The sequence below is a fragment of the Carassius carassius genome, chromosome 10 (assembly GCF_963082965.1).
Source record: "Carassius carassius chromosome 10, fCarCar2.1, whole genome shotgun sequence".
NCBI lineage: Eukaryota > Metazoa > Chordata > Actinopteri > Cypriniformes > Cyprinidae > Carassius > Carassius carassius.
In genome coordinates, this window is record NC_081764.1 from 8,980,611 (window position 1) to 8,992,315 (window position 11,705).

The window sequence follows — 11,705 nt, forward strand, 5'->3', positions numbered from 1 at the left end:
TTGAAAGTATGTATCTTTCAACCCTCTATATCAGATATGCTATTTTATACTTTTCAACCAACTGCCAAAATGCATGAACAAAATTGTGGCAGTCAAGGATCAAACTGATTTTAAAAAGGCATCTTAGTAGACATAATATTAAATTACATTTGGACATGCTGACGTTTTTGTTATTTCCTTATAAATCACTGATCTATACATACAGTTTAAAACTGCACTTGGCTGCTTTATGGCTGCTTTATTAGTAAATGACTCTGCCATGGTGGGTGCAAAAATGAATTAACAATTGGTGATAACAAAGTTGTTTCTTGGCAATTTTCAGCCTCAAATGTTCTAGCTCCCCTCTATATTAACACATGGCAAATGTTTATTTAAAAGCATGGTATTGGTGGGATTTTTTTCAGTCCCAACATGGGACAAGTTTTCCAGCTGCATCCAACCATTAGTGCATATAAAACCAACAACAATACCATAATTACAGTTTTTTTCATTAATTTCAGGTAATTACTTTGTTTCCACCATACCAGATCACTAGAGAATTGTTTTATATTAGCTGCAAAGATTCCTGTTTGTGAATATACAGACTATACAGACAGAATATACTTTTGACAAGCCTGGTGTCATAATATCGAATATTTGAATCTCTCTTTCTCTCTCTCTCTCTCTCTGTGTGTGTGTGTGTGTGTGCGCATGGGTGTGATTTGAAAATTGCAATGGAGTTATGATATTTGGAATAGAGAAAATATGCAGATCTGAGGCCCCAGCAATTGATGGAACTATGGAAGAAAACCAATTACTGTAGTTTAAACCCATAATTCCTTTAGCCAGAGCAGCCAGGTTAGTGTACCACAGCTGGGTAAGCACCTTGCAAATTGGCTTTTAAGCAAATCTTTGTCTTATCTTTATCTTGTTGAGTCGTGCCCACTGAGAAGTCAATGCCGTTTCTACAACCAGAGCCTGATCTCGTAATCCTTTTAGTGTCAGTTATGTCAGGGCTCGATGAGTGACACTTAGATGATATGACTGCAATGTGCAGTGAGGACACCAAGGTGCAATGGGGACAGATTCTGGAGGGATAGAAACAGGCAGTGAAAGCAAAAAAAGAAAAAAAAATTAACATTATCCACACAAACATACAGCAGTGAGTGGAAAATGTTACTGTAAAGCATAAGGGGTCAATATTACATACATTATCTCCAAGAGGATTCTTGGTGCATTCAGTCCTATATGTATAAGATTAGAATGCTGCAATAAAGCAAAGAGTTTTGAGATATTACTTCATACATTTTTACAAATGACACTTAGTGAGCCAAATGTTAGAAATAAGTATTTGATCCATTGCATACTGTTTGTTTAGCAGCACATGGATCAATAGGTAGCAATGACCAAGTGAAAATAATAGCGAGAGCACTATACTTTGAGAGGGAATTTTGTCTTAATGTTGGAGGCCAAATGTCATTTTAACAAAGGCAGCAGTTAACTGAAGAGATTAAAGCTATTGTAATCATTTTGCCTTCCTCGTTTTAAAACAGTCCTGTTGTTAGGGTAGCATTTATTTTCTGCTAATGTAACATTAATGACATTGTAGTTTGCAGCCTTGTCAAGCTGCTTGAAGCAACATGTGCTGTTATGCTCTCATAAGTGTCACATAATTTCTCAGATTTAGGATTAGTGGCTTACTGCCATGAATACTGATATCTTTTTCTGGAGAAAAAGTATAGGAGAACAGACATCACTGAAAATATAAGACAATTATTATTCTAAATTCTCGATGTAGATCACAAAGAAAATGTAACATCAAAAAAAAAAAAAAGAATTATAAATGTCCATTACAGGAAAAGTAAGTTTGTTTAATATAAAAAATTCTAGTATCATTAATCCACTTGAAGGCTTGCTATTTATTTTTTCTAGTTTGAATGCCTGAAAAATCTTTTAAAAACTACCTGATTGGGACCATGGATTTTCCATTTTCTCCAATCATGTGGAATCAAAATTACAACAAAACATTCTCAATAGTATACTAAACTGAACAAACAAAAAGCTACTAGCTACTGTTTATAAGGATTGTTCTATAGACTTGAAAAAAAATATATTATTCATTTACTTTTGTGGATTCCAAAAGGGTAATTTTTGACATGGACCTAAGGTGTTGCTGATTCTTGTTTATTTTTGAGGAAACACGTTTCTGGAATTGGTAGCAGTTAATGTCTGCTCAATAGCATTGTGTGTTAAGATGAAGGTCGCATCAGGATCTTTTGGCAGGATCAGAATGGTAGGAGAAATTGGTGCTGAATGATGTTCACCCTGTTTATCTCATTAAAATAGATCACCCTGCTTCAGTCTACAATCTAGAACAATTCTAACTTAAGAATAGCGGAGTTTACATATTCTCTAAGGTTTTCTTAGGGGTTTCAAACTGGGTCAGCCATATAAAACAAATGTGATTTATGGACTGTAAATTTGTTCAATTTTTTGTGCATCCAAAAGGGTTTTCTACATTTGCAAACTTTGTCTATAGAACATTAAAGACCAAATAGTATTCTAGTACTACATGGATAGTCTATATCTCGATTAAAAATGTGCACTATATTATTACTTGTAGTCATTTAAAATATAATTTTCAGTATCTTATATACAGTATGTGGGAGCAATTAGAATACTCTGTAATTTCATTAAAAAATGGAAACAAAATCAGTATTTAATGCCAGTATTTATTTCTATGTATTTCTTTTTCATTATTTACAAAATATATGTACATTTTAGGCAAAAGATACAAATGCTTGCCCCCCGGCACACAAAAATAAAACCACAATTTCAGTGTTCAGTGATAACATTTGTACACATCAAATATATGTGTCTTCTGCGTTCACCAAGTTAATGGTGATAGTGAACACAACAAAAAACGATTTCAACTGTCTCCCCCCACATCTCTCCACCCCCAGCTTTTTTCAGATGCCCACATTGGTCAGTGACTAAAAGAACATAATCTGTGAGAGGTCCAAAAGTCTATGCTGGAGATACAGAGGACACCTCCGTCTTGCTGGTGGATACAGTTGATGACTCCTCATCGCCAAGAGGGTTCTTTCCACAGAAAAGAGTGGTCAGCATGCAGCTCCGGAACTGTAAAGAACAATGCTTCATTTTTAATAGAGACAATAGAGAGAGAAGATAAAGTAGAAATAGAAAGGGATGTCTGGGATATGTAGGACAAATCGGATAAATGTTTAACCTGTTTGTTTAGCAGCACATAGATGACAGGGTTATATAAGGCTGATGTCTTTGAGAAAAAGGCAGGAACAGCCATGAACTGGGCACTGAAAGCTGCTCCCTTATTAAAGAAGATCCAGGCAGCAACAGTGGCATAAGGGGTCCAAGCCACCAAGAAACCCAAAACCATCAGGATGACCATTTTTGTCACTTCCCTCTCAGCCTTTTGGGTAGATGCTGAGTCCTGCTGTTGAGCTGCAGCCTAAGAGAGTAAAATGACCATGGATGATTATAAGGATGTCATTTTAACATAGTATTCTAATAACTGGGAATTTACAGGAATGTTTAAATTGACATTTCATACCGCCTTGACTGTGCAAACGAGCCGTCCGTAGGTGAAGAAGATTACAGTGACTGGCAATATAAAATGGCAGACGAACATGTAGATGACATATGATTCATTGTTGTATTCAGGATTCAGGGTGTAGTAGTCTGGTCCACATGAGCACTGCATTCCCTCAGGAATATATCTGTTAAAGAAATGCACCTGATGTCAGAAAATTTCAGAGTAATCATAAAATTTGCTCTGTGTTGGACTTAGGCAGGTAAAATTTACTACTACTTTTAATACAAATAATTAAAATTGGCATAAAAGTTCAGTGTGATTGTTACACTAGAAAAAGCCTTATTGTGCTGCTTTAAATTGTATATTAATAAATCTAACACGTTGCTTTTACATTATTAAAAAAAAAAAAAAAAAAAACAGGGTCCACTGAAATGTCTGGACAGCATAATGTCTTATTTGACCAACCTGGACCAGCCAACCAAAGGTGGAGCTGCACATGCCATGGCCATTACCCATGTAAATGCAATTCCTGCAGAAGCATGGGTGGAAGAGAATTTGAAACTACCCATTGGTTTGCAGACCACAATGTATCTTTCGATAGCCAGCACCACAAGTGACCAAAGGGCAACTTCACCTATGTAGCAAATCAATAAAAAAATACATTAACACCCTACAAGGTAAGTTTTCCAAAATTGCAGTCCACTGTACACTGCAAGAATTCCTCAGAGCAGTCAAAATAAAACAACAACAAAAAAACAACATCACAATTTTCCTCACCTCCAAGTGTGGCCATGAAGCCCTCAACCGCACAGCCAGTTGGTCCCAAAGCAAAGTAGCCATTAATTGCTGTGTAGAAAGTTACCGTGAATCCAAAACAAACCATGATGGAACCAGCCACAGCTAGGTTAACCAAAATGAAGTTGAGAGGTTGTCTGAGCTTTTTGTGTTGAGCTGTACAAATCAATGTAAGGCCATTGATGGGTAGACCCAAACAGATGAGAAAGAACATGTAGACAGCAAGCAATTTAAACTGCCATGGTTCAGCTAGATAATACTGAGGATACTCGTAAGGACTCCTCACTAGACCTGTCCTGTTGGACAAGGGGACGTAGAAGTTGTTTCCCTCAGTGCCATTCATCTTTGCCCACTAGCGATCCAGATATAAAAGGTGTAATCTGCTGTTGTGGTACTCTTCACCCGCTCTTTATTTGCAAAGATGCATCAGGAGTGTTTATATATCCCTCTGAGGTTCCTTATAAGGGATAAATCCAGACCCGTAAGATAGGGAGAGTGTGGGATTTGAATAAGAGCAGACATAATCACTTTTGGACTAATCACCCAGTAAAGCTTGGGATCTTCGACTTTTTAGGATTATAAAATTAGGCCACAATATTGGTTGTCAGTACAGAGTGAGTATAAACAAAGCTGTATTTACTTATTGAAACGTAATCATTGTATGTTCTAGTCCATTAATGATCATATTAAAATCACACAAAAAAATCACCACTCGTGCATTTTATTTCAAATTTTAACTTTTACATCTATCTCTAGGTAACTTAGGTGGAGAGAACCTCAACATGCATAGAATTCTATAATATTTTAAATTTTCACTTACATTGTGATTTGCAAAAAAAAAAAGCATATAAAATTGTTTATGCACTTTAAATTTCTTAAAAAAGGAAATACTTCATGATGGTTAATAACGAATTTATTGTCAGCCTTGAATTCTGAACTCGGAAACACAATTGTACTGCGTGACGGAGTGATGACCATGAGTCTTTTGGGCACTCCCTATAATATGTCTATACTTCATGGATTATGGAAATTAGCACCGTGGACTATACTGGTTTTGAAAGACATAAGGGTAAGTACAATTATGACAGAATTTGATGCAATCTCTATAAAATCATTCATAAAACTCTTTATCCAATAAACGTAAGTCGTTGTAAAAGTCATTTAAATTGTTGAAATTATATGCCAAATATGGTATTAGAAGATATTTTCTTTTAGGTAATATCCTACTGCAATATTGTCCCTATATCATTCATGAAAAGAAGTGCTGGCCCATTGTTGGCAAAATTACATTAAAAAATAAAATAAATAAAAATTATGAATTAGCCTTTGATTCACTTTTGAAAACAATCTAATTTGCTTAATGCAATATTGGTTTTATTTCAGCACAGCTGTTTTATCAGGGAGTAATGTATTTATTATTGATCTTATTCTTTATTCTGAGTGTTTTGCACATTTTTAAATAATAGTAAAGTTTTCAAAATTATAAAATAACACAACTGGAAGTAGGCCATAGGAATTATGTAGGCCTGTTTACCAAAAATATTGTGAAATAACACATAGTAGATGTATGGTCCGAGTTAAGTTAGGAATGAATGAACTCATTTTGAGGATATGCTCTGTCTAAATTTAGGCTATGTGGTGTTAATTGGAGTCTGTATAAGTTACTTGGTTCGATGTCTAATTTCATTAGCACCTCTTCAGAATTATAAAGCCCCCTTTTAGTACCCCCCTAAAAACTATTCTGGATCTGCACTGGCTGTGGCACATTGGTACATAACCTACTTAAGAGGTTTACTGATCAGAGTCATGTTCAGGAAACAAATCTTTCAGACCTGTTTTGTAAACCTGATCAACGGATGCACTGAAATGATCTAAAAGTGAAAATGTCAAAATGCAAATTAGCTATAAAAATAGCTAAACGTATAGGCCTATATAGGCTATTTTTCTTTATTTTTATTTTGGGCTGAATATGAGCTGAGACATACAACATGTAGCCTGCGCTATAGCCTACAATTTATGTATTTTCTAGAGCTCAAAACACTGAACACAAGATTAAAACAATAAAACCACATGAATATCATCCACCACACAAATTCAGAACAATCTGAGTTAAACACATAGTTTGGCGTGAGAATAAGGAGAAACGTGTCTGACACAAAGTCCAAGCAAAATAAGCCGTGAGATAAACCGTTGTAATCCGTTGTAAAGTGACGGCATCCTTGTCAACCCTTGTCTCCCATTCCACAAAGCCAAGACGAGCAGGACCCCAAACAGCAAACAGAACACAGGAAATCCACCGTCAAAGATCCAGCCACACCGTCCAAAGTAACTGCGCTGCAAACATCGACAGGCAGGCGTCAGGTGAATGCAGTGAAGATGGTATTCAGATCTAGTTTGGCCCAGAATTGTGCTGTTGTAGACATACAAATGATATCACATGTCACTCTTCATGATTTGTGAATTAATGTTAAGCGGTCCTACGGTCCGAAATCGGTGTTTCTTCATGTTTAACGTCAATTATAGGCTAATAAACACGCAGACCGCTGAAATACAAAATCACGTTTTTTTGTTTTGTTTTGTTTTTTGACTGAGCCTGATTTTTGAAAACTTTGTATCGCGTTTCAGTGTTTCTCATTGCTTTTCCTGCTTTTTTGTGTTATAATGTCAGGGTGCTGTTCCAATAAATAGCCTAGCAAGCCATTAGGTAAATTAGCTTATGTGTTTAAACTGTTGAGCTGTAGTTTGTCATCCAAGCTAAAAGACTAACATCCAAACTAAAGCCTTTAAAGTTTTAGCCTAAGACCTGTTCCTACGTCAAACAACAAATTGTTCAGAACTGTGAGAGATTGTCAAAATTACATCCTCAAGAACACTGCATGGGTAAACTTATTTACTTAATTATACTCTTCTTGGATTCCACAAGGTCATTTGACTGACAGTTACTTTATTGGACCATTTGCCAAGGTTCTGTTGACCTTTTGTCATCCTGTGTTTGCTTTTCTCTGTCTTGGAGAGAGCATTCCTGGAGTTGCATCTGTTCTGTTCTCTCTAGCCAGTAGTGCTTTGTCTGAGCATCCTAAAGGTCACATTAAAGACATTTAGAAGGAGTCAGAATTATAAGACAAATGCTGATGTTCAGCCTGGTCAGGCCTTATTAAAATAAGTCACACATTAGATATTGCAGCAACCAAAACCTGTTCTAACTTTATGATGACAAAATATAAGATGCTATTATTGTTACATACTTAGTCTGTCATTAAAATCACAATACACTTGAGGAAATTTGTATATATTCTACACTCCAAAATGTGTAAACTTTATCAAAATTAAAGTTAAAATTAAATTAAGATTAAAGTTGTTGGGGCATTAGCCTTAAATGGAATATGTAAATCTCATTGTCCACAATATTGCAGACAATAATTTTCCTTGTTGCAATGTCCAGCCTTACTGAGATACTGTAGATGTGTTACTGATGTATTTGTTTGCATTCTAATACCTTGATTTAAAAATATAGTGTGCTCAATCTGCCAATGGTAAACTAATTTCAATCATTTGACTAACTTCATAATGAAAACAAAGACATTTTTAATGCCAATATTTATTTATATCTATTTGGTCATTATATACAAAATATATACACATTTTAGGCCAAAGATGTTAGCATCCAAGTTCATAAAAAAGTTAATTGATAACCCATTACAGCCAAAAGGCATTTTAATTATACTTTATATTTGTGAGCTCATTTAATGGTAATAATAGTGAACACAGCCAAATGAAAAGCATCAACTAACTCACCTCTGTTTTTTTCTGTTCTTTTTTTTAAGATGTCGAAATTGGTCATTGGCTGAAAGAAAATAATCGTGAAAGAAGTTCAGTCTATGATGGAGTTACAGAGGACACCTCTGTCTTGCTGGTGGACAATGTTGACGACTCCTCATCACCAAGAGGGTTCTTTCCACAGAAAAGTGTTGTCAGCATGCAGCTCCGGAACTGTGAAGAACAATGTTTCACTTAGTACATTTTTGTGGACTAGCCACTTTTTTGTAATTGAGAGTGTAGAGGAAATGGGATATGGATATGACTTTACATTTCGGCAATTCTGATATATGATTACCTGTTTGTTTAGCAGCACATAAATTATAGGGTTAAATATGGATGAACTCTTTGAAAAAAAGGCAGGAACAGCCATGAACTGGGCACTGAAAGCTGCTCCCCTATTGAAGAAGATCCAGGCAGCAACAGTGGCATAAGGGGTCCAAGCCACCAAGAAACCCAAAACCATCAGGATGACCATTTTTGTCACTTCCCTCTCAGCCTTTTGGGTAGATGCTGAGTCCTGCTGTTGAGCTGCAGCCTAAGAGAGTAAAATGACCATGGATGATTATAAGGATGTCATTTTAACATAGTATTCTAATAACTGAGAATTTACAGGAATGTTTAAATTGACATTCCATACCGCCTTGACTGTGCAAACGAGCCGTCCGTAGGTGAAGAAGATTACAGTGACCGGAAATATAAAATGGCAGACGAACATGTAGATGACATATGATTCATTGTTGTATTCAGGATTCAGGGTGTAGTAGTCTGGTCCACATGAGCACTGCATTCCCTCAGGAATATATCTGTTAAAGAAATGCACCTGATGTCAGAAATTTTAAAATAACTGCAATCAAAATAACTTTGTTTAGAAAATTGTGTACTTTAAAATGTTTTCATTTAATATCTAGCAAAATTACTAAGAATGAGAAAGCAATAAAAGGAATAAAAGTTCTGTATTCACCTGTGAAAAGTTTATTTTTACTGCCATAAACTGAAAGTAAGCTAACATTTTTAAATATTGAACAAATAATTAAAAAAAGAAAATGCCTCATATTTAATTGAGTTGCTTGTTATACTTACTACAATCTTTACTCATTTATACTACAATCATAGGCAAACTAATGAGATCTTATCAGACCGACCTGGACCAGCCAACTAAAGGTGGAGCTGCACATGACAAGGCCATTACCCATGTAAATCCAATTCCTGTCAAAGCGTGGTTAGTTGAGAATTTGAAACTGCCCATTGGTTTGCAGACCACAATGTATCTTTCGATAGCCAGCACCACAAGTGACCAAAGGGCAATTTGCCCTGTGAAGCAAGTGAAATAGTGAGATCAGCTGCACCCAAATTACAGTACATCTTATTATATGTGATTAAAGCAGTCAGAAAACATACAATGAAATGATTTTCCTCACCGCCAAGTGTGGCCATGAAGCCCTCAACCGCACAGCCAGTTGGTCCCAGAGCAAAGTAGCCATTAATTGCTGTGTAGAAAGTGACCGTGAATCCAAAACAAACCATGATGGAACCAGCCACAGCCAGGTTAACCAAAATGAAGTTGAGAGGTTGTCTGAGCTTTTTGTGTTGAGCTGTACAAATCAATGTAAGGCCATTGATGGGTAGACCCAAACAGATGAGAAAGAACATGTAGACAGCAAGCAATTTAAACTGCCATGGTTCAGCTAGATAATACTGAGGATACTCGTAAGGACTCCTCACTAGACCTGTCCTGTTGGACAAGGGGACGTAGAAGTTGTTTCCCTCAGTGCCATTTATCTTTGCCCACTAGTGATCCAGACCAGGCAGAGGATGCAAATCTACTGTGGTGGAACTGCTATTTATTTGTTAAGGAGTTGTTATATATCTGTCTGAGGTTCCTTTTAAGGGATAAATCCAGGAGCATAAGGTGGAGAGGGTGTTGCAATGTGGGATTTGAATGATAAGAGTAGACATAATCAGTGTTGAGTTAATCACATGTGAAGGTTTGGATCTTGACACTCTTTTGACATTTGACATTTTTATATTAAGAAACTATCACTTGTCAGTTCAGAGTGAGAATGCACAGCACTGTATTTCATTTAAAAACTGAAATTGTTGTCTGGTGTATAATAAGCATTGCAATTTTGTAGTCTCATATTTTAGGAAAAGCTTTTCATTCTTATTACTTTATATAAAATCTGTATGTAAATAAAAAATAATTGCATGCTAGAATTAAATGTCATGATTAAAGGTTTAGTCTTGTGATCTCATCTTAATTGTTAGCCGTCAATGAGACCCACTAAAAACAACATTTGTATGCATTTATTATTCTACTTTTCAATATTAATAACATTGTCAAATTTATACAGAAAAGCTGACAAAGCAGATAAATATAATTATATTAATAGAATCAGGCATGATGTCTGACTTGAAATGGTCATTATGTGTCTTATTATGTTTCTCACTGAAGCCTTGGGTGAGTTTAAGCAGTTCTAGTCATGACCTTTGCATGTAATGATTTCAAGAAAAGAGGCTTATGTTTAGATTAAGTGGTGAGCTACCTTGTTTGGAAGCATTGGTGGAGAGACATGAGATATGTTGAGCATTGCGCAAACGAATCTACCCATGCTCTATTTATTTAAAGAGTAAAGCACCCCAGTTGTGATGTATACCTATGTGCATTAACAGAAAAGGATCAGGTCAGGTCTAAAAAAAAAAACGTCTTCTTTAAAATACAAATTTCCAATGTTTCTCTGATCAGAAACAGGAAGAGAAGAGGTATATGGCCATAATCATCGAGTTTATAGAGACTGATCCATGTGAACTTATGCTTGTTGAAGACAGTGGACGGAAAAGCATTAAAGGAGTCGAGAAAACAAAGTTGGTGAATCCTGCACAAAAAATACTGAGCACACCTCTGTTTTGCCATGAGGATAAAGCCTTTTAAATGACTATTTGAGCTCTTCCATTGATTCAAAGTGTCTAATAGGCATGAGTGACTTACCTGGACCAGCTCGAAAATGGGGGCACTGAACAGATACAGGTTATGAACTGCATGAAAGCAATGGCTGCTGATGCATTGTTGAAGAGAATTTGAAGCTCCCCATTGTGCCTCTCAATGGCAAGCACACCAAGAAACCAAAGAGAAACCTGCTGAAAAGGAATCACAACATTGAATCCAATGGATTTGGTGGATACCAGACTTCATAACCAACTGGAATGCATTCATGCTGGAGAAACCAAAGACATGTTTTACTGGTGGGCACGTTTAAGGTCTCCAATGCATGAAGAGCAGAAAGAAACTGAATCCACAAATGACCACAATTGTGCTGATTCGACCAAAATGTAGTTGAGTGACTGCCAAAGTTTATTGTGTTAAGTTGTAACCAGCAATGTGAGCCTATTTATAGGTAAATCAGAAATGACCAGTAGATATAGAAACCCAAAGCACTGGATTATCATGGTTCTGGTAAATAGTACAAGCAACAGTAAAAGCAATTCATCCTCAATCAGAAAAAAAGACTATGACTTTAGGTTTTATTTATTTATTCAGATG

The 11,705-nt window shown here is 36.0% G+C and overlaps 2 protein-coding genes across 2 annotated transcripts; both read right to left on the minus strand.

Moving 5' to 3' along the window:
* Nucleotides 1–2,697: 2,697 nt before the first annotated feature.
* Nucleotides 2,698–4,775, minus strand: LOC132151689 (green-sensitive opsin-2). Its single transcript, XM_059559983.1, has 5 exons — nucleotides 4,331–4,775; nucleotides 4,019–4,187; nucleotides 3,572–3,737; nucleotides 3,230–3,469; nucleotides 2,698–3,120 (listed from the first exon to the last, which is right to left on the minus strand). The coding sequence occupies exons 1-5, from the start codon at nucleotides 4,689–4,691 to the stop codon at nucleotides 3,007–3,009; spliced, it is 1,050 nt and encodes a 349-aa protein (XP_059415966.1). The 5' UTR covers nucleotides 4,692–4,775; the 3' UTR covers nucleotides 2,698–3,006.
* A 2,957-nt stretch (nucleotides 4,776–7,732) lies between these two features.
* Nucleotides 7,733–10,833, minus strand: LOC132151690 (green-sensitive opsin-2-like). Its single transcript, XM_059559984.1, has 5 exons — nucleotides 9,586–10,833; nucleotides 9,310–9,478; nucleotides 8,805–8,970; nucleotides 8,463–8,702; nucleotides 7,733–8,338 (listed from the first exon to the last, which is right to left on the minus strand). Exons 1-5 carry the CDS (start codon nucleotides 9,815–9,817, stop codon nucleotides 8,225–8,227), a joined length of 921 nt encoding a protein of 306 aa, XP_059415967.1. The 5' UTR covers nucleotides 9,818–10,833; the 3' UTR covers nucleotides 7,733–8,224.
* Between the last annotated feature and the right edge of the window lie 872 nt (nucleotides 10,834–11,705).